Genomic DNA, 26,736 nt, shown 5'->3' on the forward strand with positions numbered 1-26,736 from the left:
AAGGATGTTGAACATTTCTTTAGGTGTTCCTCAGTCATTCGATATTTCTCAGGTGAAAATCTTTGTTTAGCTCTGTACCCCATTTTTAATAGGGTTATTTGGCTCTCTGGAGTCTTTCTTTTTGAATTCTTTGTATATCTTGGATATTAGCCCTCTGTCGAATAAAGAATTGGTAAATATCTTTTCCCAATTTGTTGGTTGCTGTTTTGCCCTTTTGACAGTGTCCTCTGCCTTACAAAATCTTTGTAATTTTATGAGGTCCCATTTGTCAATTCTTTTTGGTTTTTTGGATTTGGTTTTTTTGAGACAGGGTTTCTCTGTATAGCCTTGGCTGTCCTGGAGCTCACTCTGTAGACCAGGCTGGCCTTGAACTCAGAAAGCTGCCTGCCTCTGCCTCCCAGAGTGCTGGGATTACAGGTAGAGTGCACCACTACCACCCGGCTGTCAATTCTTAATCTTAGAGCATAACCAATTGGTGTTCTGTTCAGGAAAGTTTCCCCTGTGCCCATGTGCTCAAGACTCTTCCCCAGTTTCTTTTCTATTAGCTTCAGTGTGTCTGGTTTTATGTGGAGGTCCTTGATCCACTTGGACTTGAGCTTAGTACAAGGAGATAAGAATGGATCAATTTGCATTCTTCTGCATGCGGATCTCCAGTTGAACCAGCACCATTTGTTGAAAAGGCTATCTTTTCCACTCTATGGTTTTAGCTCCTTTGTCGAAGATCAAGTGACCATAGGTGTGTGGGTTCATTTCTGGGTCTTCAATCCTATTCCATTGATCTACCTGCCTGTCACTGTACCAATACCAGGCAGTTTTTAACACTATTGCTCTGTAGTACTGCTTGAGGTCTGGGATACTGATTCCCTCAGAAGTTCTTTTACTGTTGAAAATAGTTTTAGCTATCCTGGGTTTTTTGTTACTCCAGATGAATTTGAGATTGCTCTTTCTAACACTTTGAAGAATTGAGTTGGGATTTTGATGGGGATTACATTGAATCTATATATTGCTTTTGGCAAGATGGTCATTTTTACTATGTTAATCCTGACAATCCAAGAGCATGGAAGATTTTTCCCTCTTCTAAGGCCTTCTTCAATTTCTTTCTTCAAAGACTTGAAGTTCTTGTCATACAGATCTTTTACTTGTTTAGTTAGAGTCACACCAAGATACTTTAAATTGTTTGTGGCTATTGTGAAGGGTGTCATTTCCCTAATTTCTTTCTCAGCATGTTTATCCTTTGCATATAGGAAGGCTACTGATTTGCTTGAGTTGATTTTTATAACCAGCCACTTTGCTGAAGTTGTTTATCAGCTGTAGGAGTTCTCTGGTGAAGGTTTTTGGGTCACTTAAGTATACTATCATATCATCTGCAAATAGTGATAATCTGACTTCTTCCTTTCTAATTCGTATCCCTTTGACCTCTTTTTGTTATCTAATTGCTCTAGCTAGTACTTCAAGAACTATATTGAAAAGATATGGAGAGAGAGGGCAGCCTTGTCTAGTTCCTGATTTTAGTGGGATTGCTTCAAATTTCTCTCCATTTAGTTTGATGTTGGCTACTGGTTTTCTGTTGCTATTGAAGACTATTCTTACACCATAGTGATCTGATAAAAGGCATGGAATTAGATCGATCTTCTTATACCTGTTGAGTTCTGTTTTGTGACGAATTATATGGTCAGTTTTAGAGAAGGTACCATAAGGTGCTGAGAAGAAGGTATATTCTTTTGATTTAGGATGAAATGTTCTATAGATATCTGTTAGTTTCACTGTGTCTCTGTTTAGTTTGTATTTCCCTGATTTGTCCATTGAGGAGAGTAGGGTGTTGAAGTCACTGACAATTACTGTGTGGGGTGCCATGTGTGCTTTAAGCTTTAGTAAAGTTTTCTTACGAATGAGGGTGCCCTTGTATTTGGAGCATAGATGTTCAAAATTGAGAGTTCTTCCTGGTAGATTTTTCCTTTGATGAGTATAGTGTTCCTCTGTGTCTTTTTTGTTGACTTTTGGTTGAAAGACTATTTTATTGGATATTAGAATGGCTACTGCAGCTTGTTTCCTGGGAACAAAATGTTGGGTCTTGTTTACGAATCCAGTCTGTTAGTCTATGTCTTTTTATTGGGAAATTGAGTCCATTGAAGTTAAGAGATATTAAGGAATAGTGATTGTTGCTTCTTGCTATTTTTGATATAATTGCTACGTTTGTGTGGTTGTCTTCTTCTGGGTTTGTTGAAAGAAGATTAATTCCTTGCTTTTTCTAGTGTGTAGTTTCCCTCCTTTTGTTGGTGTTTTCCATTCATTATCCTTTTAAGAGCTGGATTTGTGAAAAGATACTGTGTAAATTTGTTTTTGTCGTGATATCCCTTGGTTTTTCCATCTATGGTAATTGAGAGATTTGCTGGATATAGCAGTCTGGGTTGGCATTTGTGTTCCATTAGGATCTGCATGGCATCAGCCAAGGTTCTTCTGGCTTTCGTAGTCTATGGTAAGAAGTTCAGTATAATTCTGATAGGTCTGGCTTTATATGTTACTTGACCTTTTTCCCTTACTGCTTTTAATATTCTTTCCTTGTTTAGTACGTTTGGTGTTTTAATTATTATGTGATAGGAGGAATTTCTTTTCTCATCAATTCTATTTGGAGTTCTGTAGGCTTCTTGTATGTTCATAGGCTCCTCTTTCCCATGGTTAGGGAAGTTTTCTTTTATAATTTTGTTGAAGACATTTACTGGCCCTTTAAGTTGGAAATCTTCACTCTCTTCTATACCTCTAACCCTTAGGTTTGCTCTTCTCATTTTGTCCTGGATTTCCTGCATGTTTTGGGTCAGGAGCTTTTTGCGTTTTTCATTTTCTTTGACTGTTGTATCCATGCTTTCTATGGTATCTTCTGCATTTGAGATTCTTTCTTCTTTCTCTTGTATTCTGTTGTTGATGCTTGGATCCATGACTCCTGACTTCTTTCCTAGGTTTGCTATTTCCCGAGTTGTCTCCCTTTGTGATTTCATTATTGTTTCTACCTCCTTCTTTAGATCCTGGATGGCTTTGTTCAATTCCTTCACCTGTTTTGTTGTGTTTTCCTTTAGTTCTTCAAGTGCTTCTCCCCGTTTACTTCTGTTCTCCCGTATTGCTTTAAAGGAGTTACTTATGTCCTTCTTGAAGCCCTAAATGAAGCCCTCCATCAGCATCCTGGCCTGTGATTTTAAAGCCAAATCTTGTTTTCCTGTTGTGTTGGGGTATCCAGGACTTGCTGCTGTGGGAGAATTGGGTTCAGATGGTTCCGTATTGCCTTGATTTCTGTTAGCCACATTCCCGTGTTTGCCTTTTGCCATCTGGTTATGTCTGGTGTTGGTCCAGCTGTCTCTGCCTGGTGCTTGCCCCTCCTGTGTGCCTGCAAGCCTATCTCAGTACCCCTGGGTGACCTGCTTTCCCCTGGTACAGATTCCTGGGTGTAGGTGGAGTCCTGGCGGGGCATGTCCCAAGTGATCCTCTACTCTGGTGATCCCTGCCTACCAGTCTGCTACACAGTCACGGGCGCAAAGATGGCAGCATCTTACCTTTGACCTCAGGACTCCCTCCAACTGCCTCCCTGCAGGGTATCCTGGCAGGGTAGGTGCCCAGCTGGCTGGCCGTGGCACTGTGGAGCTCCTGGGTGCAAACGGAGTTCTGGCGAGGTGTGTCCCAAGTGATCCTCTACTCTAATGATGGTTCTTCTAGAACTGCTATCAAAGTTCATCTTTTATTTTCCTGATTTTCCAGTTGTATGCTGTCTTGGCTTAAACTCTCTGGTGTCTACCATTCCTTCCTGATTTTTAATCATTAGCCTGGAATTTGAAACTTTTTTTAAAAATCTTTTTTTAAATTGATATTGGCATTTTCCCTGCATGTATGTCACTGTGATATGTATGTAAGTATGCATGTATGATGCATGATTATGCAGTGCCCATAAAGGTCATCTTGAGAGAATCATGAATCTTAGGAGTGCCCAGAATAGGACATGAGATGAATCCCCTAAAACTGTGATGACAGATGGTTGTGAGTCACCATGTGGGTGCTGGGAACTAGACCCTGACTCTCTCTGGAAGAGCAGCCAGTCCACTGAGTCATCTCTGCAACGTAAGTTTAAAATTTTGAAAAGTAAAAAAAAACTGCCATATTTTTATATTAAAGGTAGCATTAGGATGAATCCCAAGTGAACTTGTACAGAGTTTTGCCTGAAGTGAGAAGATTACAGTCCCATATGAGTTACCATTCCAAATAAAAATCAGAATTTGGTCTATGTCATGACTCTACTTTATACACTCTCAGACATCCCTAGCCTTTATCATTCCACGTAAATGTTTCTCTAAATGAACAGAATTGCAGCACAGAGTTAAAAGCCAAAGACAACCCCAATAAAGTCTATCATAGTTGCCCTCAAGATACTTTAACTTTCTCAAGAATAGGATAAGCCAAGGTTTCATACTGTGCTGTACAAATAGGGATTCTGTAGGTTCTAGGCTCCTACTGAACCTGAGAAGGTGTGTTACCTGTGAGAGGACCACAAAATTAGTTGATTTGTCTTCCTCATCCTATGCTCTCCTGAGCTTTCATAATGTCATTGGATGAAGTAGTGAGTAGAGCCACGCTTCACTATTTAAATGGGTGTCTTTTCCTCATTGAAGAGCCTCTTTGGTAGAATTTCGTATACAAGGTTTCTTTATCCATGTCTATTTCTGTTGCCTGAATCATGAATTTAGAGTGGGTATTATTTGTTTTCTCACTGAGTAGTGAGAAAGAGGTGTATGTGTGTGTGTGTGTGTGTGTGTGTGTGTGTGTGTTAGTTCACATTACCACCAATTCTTATGATTTTAAAAGATGTAATAACAACATTAGTACAAGTATGGGCAAGTCATGTAAGAGATCTGGATCTCAGGTTCTTCTTTAAAATGAGGATCAGAAAACCTGCCTTTGCATTTTCTCTACAATGAAGCTGTCTTTTCCTACAAATGCTGTCTGTAGGAGACCAACTTACAGAAGAGGAGGAAGATGGTCATTCCATTGGCACTGCAGAATCACATAGCCCAGATGAAAGTGACCTTGATTCTGAGGCCAAACTCATGAGAAGTATGGGCTTACCAATTCAGTTTGGTAGAATGTCTACACATGAGACTTTTGAGGTATGGGTCTACTCTTAACTATTTCTTTTTCTTGTTTTTCAGAAAACTGTAATTAATAAAATTCATTCATAGTCAGAGCACTTTTCTCATATGTATCATAGCTAAACTGCAAGTTGAGATGTGTCCCACATTTAACTTTTCTCTCATTGAGTACTCGCAGCAGTCACTTTTTGTGTATTAAAAACCCATGCTGGGAGTTTGGGTGTGGTTTTGGTTGTGCTAATTTTCAAATAGCCTCAAGCTTGTTACCATTTATCTGATGTAGGTGTCTATGAATGCAAGAAATAAAGCTAAAATGAAGCAGAAAAGAAGAAAACACCGAAAGCGGTATTTAGATGAAATGGTGCAGGAATCCTGGAGAAATTACTGTGAAGAAGATGACCTTGTAGTTTCAGATGATCCATCCTTAGTTGAACACTGTGAGAACAACAGAACATGTGAAATTCAAAGCAAAACAGATACTGAAACAGAAAATCTTTCTGTTGAAAATACACTGGCACCAAAGTTAGAGGTCTCAGAGAATTGGGAAAAGTACTGGAATGAATATGGAGAAGGGCTGTTGTGGCAAAGCTGGCAGGAAAAATATCCAGAGCAGACACTGTCTTCTGAGCCTTGGAATCTTCCTGATACAAAGGAAGAATGGGAGCAACATTACAGTCAGCTTTATTGGTATTATTTGGAACAGTTTCAGTATTGGGAAGCTCAGGGTTGGACTTTTGCTTCCTCACAAAACTGTGATAAAGATGTTTGCCCTTCTCACACAGAGGTTGACCAGAATGCTGAGAGCAGTCTGAAAGCAGATGTAACGACTTCATCTTCACCTAACATAGTTGGGGATGAAAGCCCTGGCTCAAATGATAATGACCACAATGAAATTATTACTGGGATTAATAACATAACTCTGAGTGCAGAGGAAGTAGATCAGAGCCAGTTAGATTCCTCTGAACCCTGGAACCAGCCACTCAGTGAAGTCATTGCAAAAGAGTGCCCTGCCTCTGGAGGAAGTGACTCCTGTAATGGAATGCCCAAGGAAAGTGACATGTCTGAGAACAGAAGCTCAGACCAACCAGCTCAAGGTAGGATTATCCAGACTTAGTCTTTCAGGTAATGGTTCTTAGTCTGCTTACCACATTAGCCTTAATGAATGTTTTTATCCCATCTCAATGTCATAAAGACCCCTTCCTTCTGTACCTCTACAGCAAACCCAAAACGCTTGGGAAATCTAATTTAAGTGAACTTGCAACTTAGTTTTTTAGAACAAATGAATTAGAATTGGAAGCAAGCATTTGACAGGCAAATGCTTTGCTTAGATGACTAATCATCTAATTTAGAAAATTGAGGTTTTATTAAGACACAACTATATAACCCGGCTGGAACTTATGACCCTCATGCCTCAGCCTCTCCAGTCCTAGAATTGTTGTTACTGTGAACCAATCCTGTCCCCAAGTTTGCAGACTTCGTGGCTTTCTCTTTTCTCTGAGCTGCTGCATTCTCATTCCTTTCTGTTGTGATCCTCATCCTTTCTTTTCTGACTTTATATTGAGTCTCTGTTCTGTATATTCCTGTGCATCTGTCCTGGTTGCGTTCCTGTTGCTTTCCTTTTGCTGTAAAAACCACCTTAAGGAAGGGAGTGTACATGTTCTCTCACAGTTGAAGGTTTAGACCCATGATGGAATTTAAGGCAGCAGGCCTTGAAGCCGCTGAGCCTACTTGAGCTGCAGTCAGGGAGAGACGTGAACAATGCATGCTCTCACTCAGCTCATACTTTTTCTGAAGTCCAGGCCCAAGCCCAGAAAATGGTGCCACCTACCTTTAAAGGTACTGTTCTCTTAAAAACAGATAACCCATTAAAGAAAATGCCCTAAGGTATACTTGGAGGCCTGTCTCCTACATGACTCCAGATCCTGTCCCGTGGGCACTGACCATCACAGCATCCTTCCTTATTAAAGTTTGTAAATACTGCTCAGTGTATTGGGCTGTGTACTGCCATATTTTACCCCTTTTATTCTCTTCCCTGGTTATCAATTTTTTTCCTTTTTCAAACAAACACAGTAAAGCTTCTCTGTCCATGCCTTCTGTTGTCTGCCCCACATTTGTTGGTTGGTTGTAATTTGCTCCTTTGAATTGTCTCTCAGGATAATGAAGATTTGAGGGTTTAGCATATTTTCATTTCCCGTTAAGATCAAAGTATGAAATCTATGTCACATTTCTACATACATGTGATTTCTACACTTTGTCACTGAATCTTTCCAGTCCAACCCTGTTTGCTTCTGTAGAGGCACTGGGACCTGAGAGGATGGGGCCAATCCATGAGATAGACTAACGTCTCATGCATCAGCCACCTGTCTTCAGAGCCTCGGATCATGTATACTGTGGGAGATAAGAAGAGTTGCTTCAGTAGAGTGTACAGTCACGAGTACAAGCCACACTTGGCAAAAAGACATTTTTCTATAGAGGCACAAACAAATAACAATAGCCAGTTATGATGAATAATCTGAAATAAACTCACAGCTATCCACTACACCAGGGAGGGGCACAGAAACACATGTCAAGAGCAGTTCTGTTTTTTGAAGAAACTGAAGGTCAAAAGACTCTTTGTCTTGTTTTCTTGGAGTTTTCTCACAAGCACTCAGAATTCTTACACAGCTCCCTTCTTGCAGCATGTTCTTAGGTATTGCTTCTGTTCACCTGTTGTTTGTAAACAAAATCCCAAAAGGAAGCTCTCTTACTCCATGTCATTTCAAAAACCCTTCAGACTCAGTGTCGCTCCCTTCTGTTTCCTGTGTGTCTCTCTATCCACCCTTCTGTCTCCCTCGTACTCTGTTTTTTTTCCAGTGTTCACTTCTTGCCAGCTGGTTGCTCTATCTCTTACCCTGTGGTCGACTTAATTTAATCATGTTTACAATGAACAGAAAGCTTGAATTAAAGGTGTGTGCTAGGGCTGACCCACCACAACTAGAAACAGATTTTTCTAGTAAATAATCTCTGGGTTCACAGTGTGATCAAATATCCTACAACATTTACCTTAAGAAATTGCCTTGCCTGGGGAGCCAGGAAAGGGGAAATCATTTGAAATGTAAATAAAGAATATATCAATAAAATAAAGGAAGAAAGAAATTGCCTTGCCAATGAAGTGGCTCAGCAGGTAATCTGAGTTTGCTCTCTAGAACCTACATAGAAAAAAAGACCTAATCTCACAGGTTATCCTGTGAACAGGTTATCAACGTTCAGGTCATGGCCACCTCCCCCTCCCACACCCACAAAGATTAATTGATTTAAAAGAAAAAAGAATGTACTTACCAACAGCAGTTAGCAGAAAGGAAATGCTATATCCTGTACTATTGATCTGGACAAACTAGCTTCGTTTTGCTTTTAAACCAGAGTTGTGCTTCAGTTATGTAGGAGGTGAGGTTCTGAGAAGTTTGTTATCAGATGATTTCACTGCTGTGCATTCATCAGAGGACACTGAAATTAAACAGTGAGTTGTGATGAGATCTCATGAGACCAGGCTGGAGAGATAGCTCAGAGGTTAAGAGCACTGGCTGCTTTCCAGTGGTCCTGCCTGAGTTTAATTCCTAGCAAACACATGGTGGCTCACAACCATTTGTAATCCAATTTGGGATACAATTACAGATGTGTCTGAAGAGAACAATGGTGTACTCACATACATAAAAAAACCTTAAAAAAAAAATCTCATGTGAGACCACTATTGAGTATTCAAATGTGCAGTGCCATCTTTGACCAAAACAAAATAACACACATGGTTGTATGTGTAAACCATGAAACCTTAAATCTTACAGACATGGCCATTACTAATTGCCTTTGAAAATAATAGAGGAGTTGGCAGGCCTCAGGAAAAAGTCCTTTGTAATCTCTCTCTTTAGAGTTGCAGGAGTCTTCAGGAACAGTCGCAGGTAAACATAGAGCACACCATGCCGGGGCTGATGGAAGCGAGAGCGAGGATGACCCACCTGAGCAGAAGCCCAGCAAAGTGAGGAGAAGGTTAGTCCCACGTGACCTCACCTGGCAGCACTGTGCTCTGAGGAAACGGGGCCCAGTTCCACCCTCAAATCCTAAATAAATGTCTTACTTGCTCATTTGTGAGCTCATTAAGTCAACGGGAACTATCACACGGAGTAGGACAAAATCAATGAAGTACATAACGTTCAGCCCACCCCACACATGTAGTTGAATTTCTTTATTTATATGTTAAGCTATTTTTTGAAATAGACTTCAGTCAAATGTTCTCGTTGAAATAGGGATGGTGAAACAAAGATAAGTTCTTTACTTTGGCATTTATCTGAATTTAGAGTGAAGATCAACTGTACCCAAGACAGTGCTTTTTCTGTTTACCACCTATACAGTACAATATACAATGATGTAAAGTCAAATGTGTCCCAAGTGCTGATACTGTAGATAATTAGGAAAGAGTAGATCATTACAGAATTAGAACATTATTAGGTGGGCATATTTCTTTATAGTGTTCCACATAGGTTGTTTTTCCTTCCATGTAGCAAACAAAAGTCTGAATAGCGTAGTCCATAAACACATGCCACTGCTGTGCTGTGGTCCGTACGTAGGAGCCTTCGCTTATTACCCCACTAGTTACTACACATTTCTAGAAAAAGAAGGGTGTATGCTGATATTCCTAGCATTTGATATGTACTCTATAAAATTTTTATAGAGTTACTTCTTCCTGTATTCTGTTTGATGCAGTACAATCAGTGTTCTTAAAGATAACCTGTTTCAGGCACTTGTCACTTCTGAGATGAGATAGCTGACAAAAACAGTGTAAGGCAAGAGTCTTTTAGACTCATAGTTTGAACTTACGTTCCCATCAGGACAGGGAAGACATGTCGGTGGAAGCAGCTCAGGGTTTTGACTGTGAGCACAAGAGGCAGCTGATAACTAACTACGCATCTGGAAGCAGTGAGGGCTAAGATCCAGTTCCCATCTTGCTTTCTTCTAAGTTTCTCAATCTGTCTGGGATGCCATTGGGGTGGTTCTTTCCTATTGAACCTGAAGGAAAACCCTCCCAGACACAGGCAGAGGAGTGCTCGTTAGATATTCTAAGTCTGGTCAAGTTCAATTGGTAGATTCTCCTAGGTTACACAGACTTTTTTTTTTTTTTTGAAGATTTGTTTTCCTGTCACCTGTATGTTTATGTTCTGTAGGTAATACATAAGGTTCCCAAAGAGACCAGAAATAGGCATCAGATCCCTTGCCACTGGAGTTTTAGGTCATTGTGAGCCTCTCAACATGGGTGCTGGGAACCAAACACTGGGCTTCTGAAAGAGTTTTCAGTGCTCTTAACCTCTAAGCCATCCATCTCTTCAGCCCCCACACCTTACTCTTCTTAAAAACAGGTTTTCTATGAAAATGTTCTGGTCTGATTGGTTCTTCTCAAATTTTTTTAGGGAGAGCTCTAGAGAAATCACTCCAGAAAATTAAGCTCAGGCTTCAGCCGAGATTACATAAAGAGATAAATATTTACACCATCTTCAGGAATAGAGGTAGAATACATAAAGGGGTTAAGATTGGGGGGTGGGGAGGGGTGGTGATACGGAGTAGTTAAGAGCACTTGTTGCTTTTCCAGAGGGGCTGAGTTGGGTACCAAACACCCATGTCAGCACACAACAGCTTGTAACTCCAGCTCCAGAGGATCTGAGGTCTTCATTCTGGCCTCTACTGGCATACCTTTATTCACATGCCTATAAACATAGATAGAAAGACATACGTACATTTTAAGTCAAAATCTTAAAAGAATATAAATGCTTGTTAGTTTCAAACACTGCTGAGTATATTGTTATGCAAAAAATACTGGTTAAAATACCTTTTCTCCATACTTTCTGGTTTTGTGTGATATTGTTCATGCTGAAAGTCATGTTCCCTTATTTTGTCTTGTTTTTATTTTTGTTTTTGTTTTTTTTGTTTTTCTAGCCATGAATTGGACATTGAGGAAAACCCAGATTCAGAGGTCGATGACAATGGTTTCCTTCTAGGATTCAAGCATGGCTCAGGACAAAAGTAATTATGCATAAAGTCCTAATACCTTCAACTACCTTAAATCTCTTTGGCATTCAAATAGATAATTTATAATACTGTATTTGATACCTTTGCAAATAATAACAATTAACATACCAGCTTTTCTTGTTAGTAAGAAGTCTATTACATAGATACAGCAGCTGTAGGTCACACGTATTTTGACCTAGTCCAGATCACATTTCACAAAGAGAAGGTCTAAACTCAGCTCACAGAGCTTCACAACTGGGTACATAGATTATTCCTTGTTTGTTTGCATAAGTCACTAATGCAGCATTCATAGGTCACAACTTGCTTTTCTCAGCAATATGTTAAATATTTCCTTTCTTGTTGGCACACAGAAACGGCGTTTACCTAATCCTCTCAGTGAAAGTTAGTATTAAATCTCCATCCGCATTAACAGTATCCAGGTTGATTCCTAAGCTCTAAGCATGATGTCTGTAATGCACTCATCCCATTTGTTCTTTCCTCCTCCTTGATGGGGCAGCCAATACATTCTATGGAGAGAGCAAAAATTGTTCAACCATTTGCCTTTTAAATGGCCTTTAGATTTTTTTTTCTGTATTTTGCTATTACACATAAAGCTGCTGTGAACATTTGTGTGTAGAAACCTAAATATTCTCTGGGATTGAATGCTCAAACGTTAAAAACAGATATGAATGATCAGATATTTTTGTAAGAGTAACTTATATCTCATGACGAGAAGACTGAACCAAGTGAATAAAACAGCCTCAGTATGGACTGTTTGGGTCCGTTTATTCCAGTCCTTGACTTTTTATATTTCTCAGGGTTCAAATTTAATGTCTTAGTAACCGTATCTTAGGAAATTTATATAAGCTGTGCATCTCGAGAACTGCCTCGTGATTAATGTAAATTGACTCCAAATTAGTTCAAAAGTACATGCTTATAATTCAAATCCTATAATGGCTTCAAAGTCACCTGCTTATGGACTTGAACTCAGTAGTACTTTGTATAGTCACTTTAGGCTAAAAAGGATAGAGTTTAACAGTATATATAAAAGCAGTTTTCGTTATTAGAAGCATTGATTTTATGTAAACTGTTATTTGGCTCTTGGTAGTATACACTCAGGGAGATAAATTTCATTGTTTGGAACTCAGCTTTTGCCTTTTCTATTTAGAAACAGAATTCTACTTAAAGAGAAAGATGATCATTGTTATTATTCAGGTAACATGAGTCAAAGCCGACATTTCGGGGGACTTGGAAACTCTGGCAGACAGAAACTCAGGGATTAGATGAGATTAGCTCTAACTAGGCATTCAGCAACCATTCTTAGCATTCGTTTGATGATGGCCCGATGTGTGTAGGGCTTTGTCCTCACTCAGAAAAATGACGCCAACAAGGAAGGATGCTTCAGTTTTTGCTAACCCTTTTTATGACAGTATTTTGTGGTGTCATGCTTGTAATGTGTGCATTCAAGAATCTGAGGCAGTAGAACGAAGGATTTAAGGCAAACTTGGGCTAAATGGTATAAGCCTATCTCAAACAGGAAGAAATAACCTCGTTAGACTTATCAGTCTTTCACATTTGGTTTTGGGTTTTTTTGGGGGGGGGCTGGCTTTTGGGGAAGGTGGCATTTTATTTTTATTATTAATTTTTTTCTGAGACAGGGTGTACTTGTGTAGCTATAACTGTCCTGGAATCCTCTCTGTAGACCAGGCTGGCCTCAGACTCTGATTTGCCTTCACATTTGCTTTTAAATTGTCACGAAGACTAAACCATAAACTCTTCTGCAGGTAGTATGTGATTTTATCATTTTCAAAATTATTAGGATTAAATGATAGCTATAACTAGCAAATACTAGTAAAATGTTATTTGGAGATGGGGGAGTTGTTTTTTGGATTCTTTTCATTTTTTGATATTTTTTCCCCTATACAAGAAATTTTTAATATGTGAATTATTTCTTTTGGTTTGATTTAGATATGGTGGAATTCCAAATTTCAGTCGTCGACAAGTCAGGTATCTAGAGAAGAATGTGAAATACAAGTCAAAGTACCTGGATATGCGCAAGCAGATGACTGTGAAGAACACGCACATCCGGTTCCCGGAGGAGTCAGGGAAACCCTTTGTTAGGAAGAGTAAAGTACGGAGTAAGGTGTGCACAAGCCGGCCTTCGGTTGAGACAGAATTCCAGTGGATAACTTGGCTCTTTATAGTTGTGTTCAAATGGGAAGTTCCCCCCTTCAAGATTGAAGGATACGTCAGCTATATTTCCACTGCTTTACAGGTTATATATTATGAAAACTAGGTTTGAGGAACTGGGAAGGAAATTGAGGTAATATGAAAAAGGGGCTGTTTAAAAAGTTTGAGCATCTGAGACGATATATCAGTTCGATTGATTTGCCCATGTAGTACATACAAGGACGGGGAATTTTATTACCTGTTTCACCCAAAGTAGGATCAAATATAGAATCTGCTGTGGTTTTAACCACAAGCTTGGATTCTGAGCTCATCCAAAGACTTACCGCACTTTGAAGTAATAGGCTTGAGCCAAGAATGTAAAATACAAGGTTAGTTTATAGATAGACACTGTAACCTGACCCCTCTTGGTCTTTGCAATCAAGAAATAGGAAATAAATGTATTAGAACATCATGGGATTAGGTGAGTTATCCTTCTATCGGGGATGGTGCGTTTCTGATGATCAGAGCCTTCCTGTCATTGATGTTGCCACCAACTCCCTTTAATACAGGAAGCACAATCTCAGGTGTCTGACTTTGTTGAATCTTCACATGCTGCAAATTGATAGTTTATTTCTCTCCTCCCCCCCCCCCCGTGTGTGTGTGTGTGTATGTGTGTGTGTGTGTGTGTGTGTCTGTGTGTCTGTGTGTGTGTCTGTGTGTGTCTGTGTTTGTCTGTGTTTGTCTGTGTTTGTGTGTCTGTCTGTGTCTGTGTGTGTTTCAGATTAATCAAGGCTGGTGATAGTTTAATGACTATTTTACTGACCCTTTTTATATCTGAAATAGACTGCCTGGTGTCAGTCTCTTAAGACTTTGTAATGTATTGGGAGTAATAATTCCCATACGTTTCACCTGTAAATGAATATAGAAACAGCTGTATATAGTGACTGCTGTGACCTTAGTTCCCTTGTGTGCGGATAGGTGGCACTTTCTCCTCAGTGTGAGGTTTTGTTTATCATTTATCTGCCTTTCTCTGGAAAGTTATTCATTCTTATGATCATAAAGACCTAACATAGAGAAGATTCATTGTGCAGCAAATGCAAAGAAGTAACTCATCCAATCCTGGGCTGCCATTCTATTTTAGCAAGTAAACTGATTTTGTTAGAACTTAATTCTGGGTTGTGTTTTGGCTTTAGATTTATTTATGTTTATGTATATTTCGTGTACATGTGTATGTCTGACACCTGTGCAGACTAGAAGACATCAGATTTCCTGGGACAAAACAGTTGTGAGGTGCCATGTAGATGCTGGGTACAGAACCCAGGTCCTGTCTGCTGAGCTGTCTCTATCCTTCCTGCACCTTCTGATTTTGTTTTAAAGACAAATTAACATTCTGTTGATGCCATGTAACTTCTTGTAAAAGAATTCTTAATAAGTCACAGAATGCTCCCCTAGCTTGTTTGATACATTGCACTTTTCCACGCTAATAATTATGATGGCTTGTTAATCAAGTCACAAATGGTAAAAGGTGAGAAAATTCTATTTTCTTTGTAGTTAATTGATGTTTGTTATGGTATCTTAAAATTTCAGGTAGAAAAATTCCTAAAATGGGTTAACAAACAAGTAGATGAGGAGACATCACAGGAATCTCTTTCTCAAAACAAAATGCAAGACAGTTGCACAAGCAGTGACTCAGAGGAACAAGACATGCCCTTGGAGAAAGCTGACGACCTGGTGGAGACCAGAGATCCAGAACCTGAACAGTGTCAGACCATCTCTTCAGCCAGTGAACTTGAGGCAGAAAAGAGTGAAGGAGTCTCCTTAGTAGCAACTGTTCCGGAGAACTGTTCAGTAGAAGAAATACCAAACTCTCCCCATGCAGAAACAGAAGGTAAGAGTAAATGTGCTTCACCTTGTGTGCCCATGGTTCACACTCTCAGAGCATTTCTGCATCTGGAGAGTGGGAATGAGCTTCTGGCTGTCATCCAGCACTCAACTCTTCCTTACTTCTCCTTAACCGGGCTGGGCCAAATCAAGGTAAACACACTGTCGCCTTTGATCTCTACTGCCACTCTGTCCCTGGCTGACAGTGGCATGTCCCTCTTGAAATTGGTGAGGCACATATTTTCTTGATAGGTTTTTTTTTTTTTTTTTTTTAATGGTTTGAAGGGTTTAGAATAGTAACAAAATTTATTTTAACAATATACATACATTATTTAGTAGTTGGCACCAATAAATATGAACACTAGCATTTTTAATGGCCAAATTTCTTTTATTAATAAAGATGAAAGTCTTTGATAGAACATTGCAGGTAAACAGTTTTACTTAGTTCATTTCGTGAACTGCTTCATATTTGTCCTTCAGAAGCAGCTCTTGTCTACTATGGTCCTTCTTTCCTTTTACAGCTACTAACAGTAGCCTGCTCTCTTAGCTGTGGTTACTGTTTCAGTGATGAAACACTGTAACTAAAGGGTAAGTTGGGGAGGAAAGGGTTTATTTATTTGCCTTACTTATCCTGCACCATGTTGAGGGAAGCCAAGGCAGGAACGAGGAAGAGGAATGCAGAGACTGAGGGGGTGTTGTTTCCTGGCACAGCTTGCTTGCTTACAGCGTCCAGAATCGTGGGACGGGTCCTCCCACAGCAGCTCCTAGGAAAGTAACTACACACAGGCTTGCCTGCAGCCTCATCTTACAGGTGACACGCCATTCTCTGAGATGACTTGTGTCAAGCTGACGTAAAACTGTCCAGCACACTTGGTTTAGTTGATTCCTTTACTTTGTGCAGGCACACATACATGTACCTGTCTCCTGCCTTTTTACACAGTAGACTTCAAGAGTTTTTGTGGGTTTTTTTTTTTTTATTACCAGTGTTGTGACAGCTAATATTTATGTGCTACTTGGGTGCAGAGGTGGGTGAAAACAGTGCTTTTTCTCTCAACACTTTTGGCTCTTTGCAATGACCTGATGGGCAGATTAGGACATAGTCCTATCCTTAAAAACATTGAAGTGTAATAGAGCTTTGTTGTTTACCAGCTATAATCTTGTATTCTGTGGTAACTCTCTTCATCTATAAACATCACTGCATGACTGCTTCTAATCTTCTAATCTAATCTGGTGACTGAAACCTAATCATCGATTAATAATGTGTTTTTCTGAATAATTATTGACTGGAACTTGACCATACTTCCAAGACACCTTGTATTCTCTTGAGTTTATATGGCCAGGGCTAGAACTTAATGGGCCTTGGAAATGAAAAGGACCTTAAAATGAAATATGACCCTGATGGCAAACCTTAGGTTCTCAGGAGTCTAAAGGCAGGAAGACCACAAGTTTAACACTAGCCTGGAGAAATTAAATTACCCAGCCCCTGCCGAAGGAAGGAAGGATGGATGGATGGATGGATGGATGGATGGATGGATGGATGGATGGATGGATGACGGACATTTTTTAAAAAATGATTGAGGTTATAGCTCAGTAATTGAGTGTTTGTCTACTACAAGGTTCTAAGTTCAATTCCCTAGGACTGCAGCAACAAAAAAAAGAAGTAAAGAAAAATGTTTACATTTCTGTAATTCATGTCGCTGTCGACAGTTTAAGACCTGTATTAGTGCTTTTGGTATATAGCTTTGGTATCCTATATCTGACATGGTGGGAACCAGATGTGTTTTAGGATTCTGGTTTTGGAAGGTTTTGGATGTTTAGTCCTTACATCAGTGCTGCAAATGACTTTAGTAAGGTACTATGCATTCATCATCTGTTCCTCTTGTAGGAATAAAGCTAGAGCTTAGAGGTCTGGAGAGATGGCTCAGCAGTTAAGAGCAGGCTGCCCACCCAGAAGACATGGGTTCAGTTATCAGCACCCATCTGGCAGCTCGTAATTCCAGCTCCAGGAGTTCCAATACTGTCCCCAAAATGTACTGTACGTGCAGACAAATCACAAATGCTCATAAATAAAAGCAAATCATTAGAAAGAAAAAGAAGGAAAGAGAAAGGGAAATTAGCCAGTAAATGCCAGGGACAGTGTGACAGCAGAGACCAATGTCCAGGAAGTTTTCTCAGGCCAGTAAATGACAGCCAGGCTGTGATCTGCAGCGGTAGTACTCTGTCTTGCTCTGTGATTCTGTGCATGTGTCACTGCACATGTGGTCTGCTAAAGTCCAAAACGGTGATTATTTGATATAGCTGCTGTTCATGAATTCCTTAGTTCCATTCTCTTTTCGTGGTCAGCATCTGTATTATCTTATTTTAGTAGAAATAAAGAAGAAAAAGAAGAAGAAGAAAAACAAGAACAAAAAGATAAATGGTCTACCACCTGAAATAGCTTCTGTTCCAGAGTTGGCAAAATACTGGGCCCAGAGGTACAGGCTCTTCTCTCGCTTTGATGATGGGGTCAAATTGGACAAAGGTAGGTAAAGTATACATGTATTGTTCAGCTTTATTTAGAAGCCAGTGTAGATTTACGAAAAAGTTGCAAGACAAAATTTTCCTATCCTTTTTGCCTGGATTCAACTATTTCCAACATTTATAACTTGATTCTGTGTGTTGTCGTTTTCTAATCCAGTTACATATACCATGGCACTCCCAGGTCTTTAGTATGCATTTTCTAAGAACAGGGACTTTTGCTGTAATATTAACCATCAAGACCTGAGATCAGGTCCTCATGTGGAAAGAAAATAAAACAAAGATAGTAAGCTATCTCTGTAACCATATGTTGTCAGAAAGCAGTGTTGTGCATTTACTTGTTGTGTTTTCTTAGCTTCCTGCAACCTGTAGTAGTTCCTCAGACTCTCATGCCCAAGGCTTTGTTTGGGTTTTCTACCACCGAGGCCCTCCTCCAGCATGATATTGACATCCTTCAAGGAATGACGGTTCATTGCCCTATGGAGGATCACTCAACTACATGTATATGACCATCTGTGTTTTCATTTCAGGGTTAACTTGGTATTTGTAGCAACTTCTGCAAGGTAACAGAAGTATGTGGGTCATTAAAAGAGCATCTGATGAAAATATACCAATGCACAAACATATAATTTGATTAGCACTCAAAACTTGAATTCTTCATTGAATTTTCCTTCTGATTTGTTTGTTTAATGTACGATTGCTCTGTTTTCAATGCATACCAGAAGAGAGAATCAGATTTCATTACAGTGAGATAAAAAGGAAGGAGATTGCTGGGAATTGAACTCCAGACCTCTGGAAAAGCAGCCAGTGCTCTTAACCACTGAGCTGTCTCTTCAGGTCCATATCCCCACTACTCTCCATGATCTTAAAGACTTAATTTAGTCTCAGAGACTGTCACGCCTTTTCATATTGAGACTAAATACCTCTATTAACTCACAATCATGAGGTCTTGATCTATTGAGAACTGTCAGTGATTCTATGCCTTCTGTATAATGTGTAAAATAGTGAGTCCTATAGAAGGCATATAGGAATTGATTAAGAGAAAAACAACTGGGAAAAAATATATAAAATATTCAGTGGAGTTTAGACTTCTTCAAGTGATGGAGAACCATTTAAAGTTTTAGTAAGTAGTGAGGACAGGAATACTTGCCCATCATTTTTTTCAAAGAAATTTCTGTCTGAGAAATGCAGACTCTTTCTGATAGAAAGGAGGGAGGTCTTTTCCTCCGGGTAAGGGAGTGTAACTCATCTCTGACTATGGCAGTGGCTCCGCTATTCTTCTAGGCTAAAGCACCCTCCTGGTCACTGGCTACTGCTCTTTGCTTTTTCTGACATTTAAAAACATGTAAATTTGGCGTGCACCCCATGGACAGACATACACGAATGCAAAGCACTCAAAAATAATAATAATGTAGCCGCAGACTTTTCGACCTGTGTCCTAATTCCTCAGTAGCAACTCGGAAGCTTATTATTTATTAGCAAACGCTTAGGCCTCAAGCTAGGTTTCATCCTTGAGTAGCTCATAACTCAACCCATTTATACTTATCTGTTTCTGCCACGTGGCTGGACATGTCCTCAGTTTCATATATTCCCCTGAGTCCTCCTGGTGAAGGTGGCGAGTTCCTCTCAGATGTCTCACTTTCTAATCCTGCCTCAGCTTATTGGCCATCAGATTCTTTTTTTTTTTTTTTTTTTTTTGAAAGGTGATGCTTTTACACAGTGCACAAAAGATTGTCCCTACATAGAAAATTTTTGAAAGCATGTAAATGTTCCCAAAGTGTCAATAAAAACTCATTACCTGTCCATTATAACTAAAATAATTGAGGAAGTCACTGTAGTATGGGAAGCAGCAAGCCAGTTAGAACTTGCCAATTCCCATAGCTGATAAGCAGCAGTTAATGCCACAAACAGAAAAAGTGTAGTTGTGTATGATTGCTAGAGAAATGGGGACGATATCATACAAATGAATCAGGAATTAGCAACTGTGCAGGGCCGTTCTCTAAAGCGAGGCAGTGTGTATTTGTATTCATATACGTGCTGGGGTGCGACTGAGTATGGCAGCTAGAAGAGGGAGCAGATCCGATAGAGCTCAAGTTAGAGGTGATTATGACCTGATGCGGACACGGAACCAACAGGTCCCTTACAAGAACGGTGCAAGCGTTTAACTGAGCTCCTAGTCACTAAGCCATCTCTCTGGTTCTTTTAACTTGCAATATGTTTTTCTTTTCATGCTTGGATTCTTGGAATCTCACATTTTACAAAACGATTTTCCCTTCACAGAGGGCTGGTTTTCAGTCACTCCTGAGAGGATTGCTGAGCACATTGCTGGCCGTGTCAGTCAGTCCTTCAACTGTGACATCATAGTCGATGCCTTCTGTGGAGTTGGAGGAAATACCATTCAGTTTGCCTTAACCGGGAAAAGAGGTAATTTAGTCATTTAGGGCAGAGGACTGTTTATTTTCCAATTTATGCAGAGAATATTTTTATTTTCGTTCGTATCTTTGGTGAAATTTAATATATAGTTGATAATTTTATACCAAATATTTAAAGCTATCGCTTTCTGCTTATTAATCTTGCATATGTTTAGCAACTACTTCATATGTATTTATTTAGTCAACAGTCACAAATTATATCTTTTACTACCTTAATTTTACAGATAAATGGAGACATAAAAAGATAAAGTGATTGCACAGGATTTTACAGACACACCCCCTAATCTCTGGAGCCCAGATACTAGCAGTCTATAAAAACAACAATGCACACTGCTTTTTAGAATTGAAGAGTAATGGGCAGGGAGAAGGAGCTCTGTCACTGCCGACTCAGGAGCTTTATGGCCTTTAACTAATCCCTTTGAAGGACACCTTGAATTCACATGTGATACTTTCCAGCTGTAAAATCCCAAAGCTCCAAAAATTCTGACTGTTTGGACCAGTGAGGTTACTCAGGGCTTTTGCTACTAAATAAATAAATAAATAAATAAATAAATAAATAAATAAATAAATAAATAAACAAACAAACAGTATTAAAATTAGAGGAGGGCTGGGGAGCTGGCTCAGCCATTTAAGGCTAAGCACACAACTGAAAATAAAAATCAGTGGCTTGTTCTCCTGGAATACAGTGATGTACACTAGTATTTGGGAGAAAAGGAGGAAAGTCGCAAACTTGAGACTGGAATGAGCTACAGAGACACCATAACCCTCTCCCTTAAAAAAATTTTTTTATAAATACCTAGGACTGAAGGTTTAGCCTAGAAGAGCCCTTACCTGCAGTATACGGGTTTGTGATTCATGTGTATTATATCCCAGAGCTCTTTCTGGTGCTGTGATGACAGCCTTTACCCTCACAGCATGTAGGATTAGGAACAGTGACTCACTTTAAGGAAACTGGTCTTTTCTGAAAGCCAGCATTTAGCTCTACATGCTAGTAGTAGCATTTGTTTATTATACAGTACACTATAGCTGTCTTCAGACTCACCAGAAGAGGGTGTCAGATCTCATTACAAATGGTTGTAAGACATCATGTGGTTGCTGGGGTTTGAACCCAGGACTTTTGGAAGAGCAGTTGGTGCTCTTAACCACTGAGCCATCTCTCCAGCTCAAGTAGTAGCATTTGTAAGCATTCAGGCTCCAACTGTAAATAGCTGCTGTCACCCCCTCCCCTCAAAGGCATTTACACTTTGGGTGATGACTGGACAAAACAAAATGGAAACCTGTTCTTTAGATAATGTTTTCTTGGTCTCTTAAATCTTTTTTTTTAGGTGTTTATATTCAGAAAACTATCCCATCTCATTGTCAATTTTTTCTATTTTCAGTGATTGCCATTGATATCGACCCTGTTAAAATTGATCTTGCTCGGAATAATGCTGAAGTTTATGGGATAGCAGATAAGATAGAGTTTATCTGTGGTGATTTCCTGCTCTTGGCTCCGTGTTTAAAAGCCGATGTTGTGTTCCTAAGCCCACCTTGGGGGGGCCCAGATTATGCTACTGCAGAGACCTTTGACATTAGAACGATGATGTCTCCTGATGGATATCCTTTGGAAGTCCTAATAGCATATGTAAATGTTTGCAGCGAGGAAAGTGGTGGTTGTGTATGTGCGTGTGTGTGTTTGTGCACATGGATGTGTATAGGAAGTCAGTATAGAGAAAAGGTTTAAGCTAATTACATTTGATAATTCCATTGTATTTTACACAAAAAACGATATTCAGTCTTCCAACTGGTTCAACTATTGAAGACACTTGCTGCACAAACCTGGCAACCTGAAATTGAGTCCCAGAACCCACATAAAGGTGCAAGAAGAGAGTTATCCTCTAATATACCCAGGAACTACGTGGATACACACTATAATAGTAATAACAGAAACTTTACAAACAACTATAAAAATTATGTGATCAATAGGTGTACTATCTATAGTTGTATCTAGACCTTTGTTACTATTTAATTTTTCTATTATAAAGCAAGAGGTCTGCCATAGCTCCTAGGGAATGGAGAAAAGAAAGTGGTTTTCTGGGGTTTTATGAAGTGGGTTGACAGGATGACTGCTGATTCGTGATACAGATGCTATACAGCCAAATGCCCAAGATCTAGGTCTGCTGCTACAGAAGCTGCCTTGAGGATAAACAGACATATTTATATTTGGAATTAGTAGAGACCTCAGGTCTGTGGGTAGTGATCTTCAACTCCCAGTGCCTTATACTAAAGCAGCCATCTCCTTTAGCTTGTCGGGTGCAGTTGCTGCTGGATTTCAAATCAAGGATCTGGGTTTTGGATTTAAACATGGACCTTTTTGTTGCTTACAAAAATGTGCTTAGTTAGTGACAAGTCTCTTCACTCAGAAAGTTAACTTTTTATCCTTAACTGTTCTTCACCTTTGAAATTTTCAGGCTTTCTCAGAAGATCACTAATAATATTGTTTATTTTCTTCCAAAAAATGCTGATATTGACCAGGTAAGCCATTACTAAGGAAATTCTGTACACCTCTACTTAACTGTTAGAAAAATGGGCAGAGAAGTACCCAGGGTAATGTCCTCACCAGAGAACCTGCTGTGAGAAGATCCTAACTGGTGTTTTACGTCCTCCACCACCACAGCTCCTGAGAGGGAGATGATGTCACTAGTGTTTTGTGAAGAAGGATTAGCAGGATAGGCAGTGACGTCATGTTACAGATGCTGCATCCAACTGTCCAAGGTCTGCTGGCCTTTCTGTACTTTAGAAAATAGTAACCCAGCGAAAGAGACAAGATCTTAGGAAGGTGTAGAGGTTCATAATTCCCGCACTGGGGCAGAAACAGGAGGGAGGGTTCCTATGAGTGGCAAGGAGGAAAAAGAAGGAATCAAGTGTCCTTTAGCCTGACCAGGAACAGTTTCACTGTCCTTGCCTCCCGTCCTTTCTCTAGAACATGTGTTTACCTCATGCTGGCCCTCTGCGTGATTTTAGTGTGTTAGACTCTACTTTTTCCTTCCAAATCTCCTGTCTGTCCCTTCAACTCATGTCTGTTGATTCCTTATAAAATTAGATGTACGTACTTTACCTGTGTTTTCTCTGTCTTATCTAAGAGTCTCATAGTTTTGGTTGAATAGATTTTGCCAACTACTGACCCACTAAGGATAATGCTGACCTACTAAGAAAAATTCTCTGGTATATTTTCTGGGATGAGGCCCAAGCATGGATGGCTTAAGCTTTCCAGGTAGTTCTACTGTGCTCCATAGTTGAGATTCTCTGGGTTATAAAAGGAGTACATGAAAAGCTAAGCGTTTAGACTGCATTAGAGGAAATTTAAATTCTGTCTTGCTTTCTGTCATCTATTTATTATCTACTTGTTCAAGCATTAAGCTTCCCAAGATGGCATATGTGAATGTTCTTTGGAGCTGTGAGTTTCCTACATCAGCCTTCACGTTGAACCTATTGTCGGTTACTTGTGTAACTGCTTTCTATACTTAGGCACCCATGATACTCAAAAACTATCTCCTAAGAGGTTGTATGATCTTAATAGGCTAAGTCCTGGTCCTTAATAGTACATGTAGACAAACTCATTTGGGTATTTCATAGCAATGGGAAACATAAACACACACACACACCCTTCCTCCCCAAATAGAGTTACATGTAGACAAACTCATTTGGGTATTTCATAGCAATGGGAAACATAAACACACACACACACACACACACACCCTTCCTCCCCAAATAGAGTTTCTCCATGTCCTGGCTGTAGAGCAGGCTAACCTCAAACTCAGAGGTTCACCTCCCTCTGCTTCCCAGAGTTGATATTAAAGGTGTGTGCCAACACTGCCTGGCTAGAAGCCACATTTTAGAATGAAAATTTCAGTGATTAAAATTATTTTGACACAAAGAAAAATTAGATAGTTTTTACTTTTGTTTTTGTCCTTAAAACTTGTCAGAATTAGACTTGTAGGAACTGGGGCGGTGGTTCATTTGGTAAACAAAGGAAGACACTGTGTCCCACTTGTACGGGAGTGCCCGTAGAAACAGCATCTGCAAGCACCCAGAATTAGACTTCCTAGGGCCTTCGTGCTTTCTCCCTCTAGAGGGAGTAGTGACACTAGAAAATGTTAAAGGAAATTGCTTGGTATGAAGTGTAGATGAAATAAACTGCAGTGGGAAGTCACTTTTTTTTAAGAGAGAAAATATATCTGTGAGGTTTTTAAAATGAAAAGAGATTGATTAATAAAAGCTTGAAAGAGTGTAAAGAGTTGATTATAAGCCTGCCGTCTGAATTCAGGCTGAGTTTTTCCATACATGTTTCTGTAGCAGGCATTAATTTCCATTTCAGAGAGGCTATACTGTGTGTCCTGCTCACTGCCAAACTGAGTTTGCAGATAGAACCTGTCTTAGAAACTGTTCATGTAGGAGATGATACCCGTTGACTTTGTAGCTGGAGAAATCTTCTTCTGGGTTTCCTATTTCCTGGACCTCTCCCTTTTCCTTTTTCTTGTGGACTTATTCTAGAACATGCATTCTTTGCTATCCACTCACTCACTGTAAAACCAGAACTAATTTATTCAAAACAAACATCTTTTTGTGAGAGACTGTGTGGAAATAGTTATCTATCAGAAATTATCCTATAGAAATAGGTATCTATCAAAACCACACAAACCCAGGGACTTGGGTCTGATGCAGTGCGGAGAAGTCTCGGTTTGAATTGCGTCTTGCTGCTGCTCCCTGTTCCTTACTGTTTCCCTTCAGTTCTCTCTTAACAGTCTAGAGTCCGGGCAGCACTAGCTTTGGAGTCACCATACTTTGCAAACAGGAAACCTTCTTTTAAGGAGTAAGCCTATGTAGAGAGAGAAGCCTCTCAGTGTCATAGTCATCTAACGAGCATGCAGCAGACTCAGATACGCTTGTATTGGAAATCTTGTGCCAGGGCTCTCCTATCATGACGAGCTTTGTTTCTTACCAGGCATGAGATCATGAAAGCAGGCCTCTCAGCCCCTGCGGTGTAGTAACTCCTTGTCCTTGTTTGCTTTCAAAACCACACAAAACGTGTGACTACAGCCCTTAGACTCTTCAGTTCAGATTAAGCACGTTCACAGTGGTGTGTGTAACAGTGGCACTGAGCAGCAGCCCTGTAGGCATGTTAAAAAGTAGGGCTGGTAAGGGGCTAGCAACCTCAGAGCACTGGCTGCTCCTTAAGGGAGCCTTTAGTTCCCAGTGCCCACATGCTCACAATGCACAGGCACCCTCTTCTGGCCTGTGCAGGCACTACACATGTGTGGTACACAGACATCCTTGCAGAATTCTCATCCATACACATAAAAATAAAATACACCTGTAGCCATCCGCCAGACAACTCCTGACCCTTCTCTAGGATAACTCCAGCCTCCCTGGCTCTTTTAGATATATATCCTGATAATACCTATTACCTATTTTATTTCAAACATCTATAGTCTCTTTGGCTTTTAAAGTTCCTTCTATAGGAGACTGAAAGTATAACTAAGTGGTAGATTTCATTAGTATGTATAAGGCCCTGGGTTCAATCCACAGTACCAAAGCTAAATTCTATTCCATATGTACTTCAGGGAATGGGTGGCGGCTAATTACTGAGCTATATCATCACCCTCTATAGCTTATATTCATTGGTATATGGGTAGGACGGGAGATAGGTAAAGAATAAGGATGTTATTGAAAACATTCCTACTTTTTTTTAAACTGTCTGAATGTATAGACTGTAGACAGGGGTGGCACACACAGGCCAGAAGAGGGCATCATATCCCTTAGAACTGGGGTTACCCATGTGAGCCACTCTGCATAGGTACTGGGAAGCAGCGTCGAGATCAGCATGTGCTTTTAACCTCTGAGCCATTACATCAGCCCTGAAAATATTTAAAAACCTTGCTATGTAGAATCCAGTACTATTAACCAATAAAAGATCCTCTTAAATGATACTGCTAAGCGGTAAATACTTAAACTAAATTATAAAAGAGAGCTAGAGGTGGGGTTGGTGTGTGGAGAGACTACGGACTGAGACTGTAGAACTTGAAAATAACTCCTTGCAACTCGAAGTATACAGACGCTCACTCCTCCTTCTGAAATGACTGCCACATTATAGATAGACACAGTATGGCAGCTGGGTGGATCATGCCCCTGGGGTTCATAAGAAGAGTCTTCTGCCCATTTTATTAGATTATTCCAACATTGTAGAATAGGCATGTGAGGTTATCAGCCTAATTTGCTTAAGTTCAGTGATCTGCCCAGCCTTTCTGCCACACACTGGCAGAGCCAGCACCTTAGCAACTTGCTGCATCCCATGGGTGGAATACTTACTGCTGAGAAAATCAAAATTCACCAGATACCTCAGTAGATGCTCATCATGAGATTGGGGGTGATGATTAGGAACTGACTAGAGCAGGGTGAGCAAAAGAAATTATATAAAAAATATTTCTGGGTTTTCAGAATATCTCAGCAGGTACTGACAACCTGCCTAGCCTGACAACCTGAGTTTAGTGTTATAAACCCACAGGGTGGAAGAAGAAAAGAGACTTCCCCAAGTTGTCCTC

General features: G+C 39.9%; 1 protein-coding gene and 1 long non-coding RNA gene across 4 annotated transcripts in view; one reads left to right on the forward strand and one right to left on the reverse strand.

Annotated features, from left to right (window-relative positions):
- Window positions 1-26,736, forward strand: part of Tgs1 (trimethylguanosine synthase 1) — a 42,115-nt gene that overhangs the window by 9,675 nt on the left and 5,704 nt on the right. Inside the window, exons 3-12 of one of the 2 annotated variants that reach the window (XM_052176013.1) lie at window positions 4,987-5,144; window positions 5,410-6,220; window positions 9,029-9,146; window positions 11,085-11,171; window positions 13,125-13,299; window positions 14,913-15,213; window positions 17,572-17,727; window positions 20,004-20,147; window positions 21,535-21,751; window positions 22,591-22,669. In XM_052176013.1, coding sequence (XP_052031973.1) covers window positions 4,987-5,144; window positions 5,410-6,220; window positions 9,029-9,146; window positions 11,085-11,171; window positions 13,125-13,299; window positions 14,913-15,213; window positions 17,572-17,727; window positions 20,004-20,147; window positions 21,535-21,751; window positions 22,591-22,669 — 2,246 coding nt within the window. The remainder of the gene's footprint in view (window positions 1-4,986; window positions 5,145-5,409; window positions 6,221-9,028; window positions 9,147-11,084; window positions 11,172-13,124; window positions 13,300-14,912; window positions 15,214-17,571; window positions 17,728-20,003; window positions 20,148-21,534; window positions 21,752-22,590; window positions 22,670-26,736) is intronic. The other variant, XM_052176014.1, reaches the window with a different exon arrangement.
- Window positions 6,248-26,736, reverse strand: part of LOC127680518 (uncharacterized) — a 42,268-nt gene continuing 21,779 nt past the window's right edge. The window contains exons 3-5 of one of the 2 annotated variants that reach the window (XR_007976963.1): window positions 8,445-8,609; window positions 7,654-7,832; window positions 6,248-7,514 (exon numbers count right to left, since the gene is read on the reverse strand). This is a non-coding gene — a long non-coding RNA (uncharacterized LOC127680518). Of the gene's footprint in view, window positions 7,833-8,444; window positions 8,610-26,736 lie in introns of both variants that reach the window. The other variant, XR_007976962.1, reaches the window with a different exon arrangement.

This window comes from Apodemus sylvaticus, chromosome 3 (genome assembly GCF_947179515.1).
Source record: "Apodemus sylvaticus chromosome 3, mApoSyl1.1, whole genome shotgun sequence".
In the NCBI taxonomy this organism is placed as follows: domain Eukaryota; kingdom Metazoa; phylum Chordata; class Mammalia; order Rodentia; family Muridae; genus Apodemus; species Apodemus sylvaticus.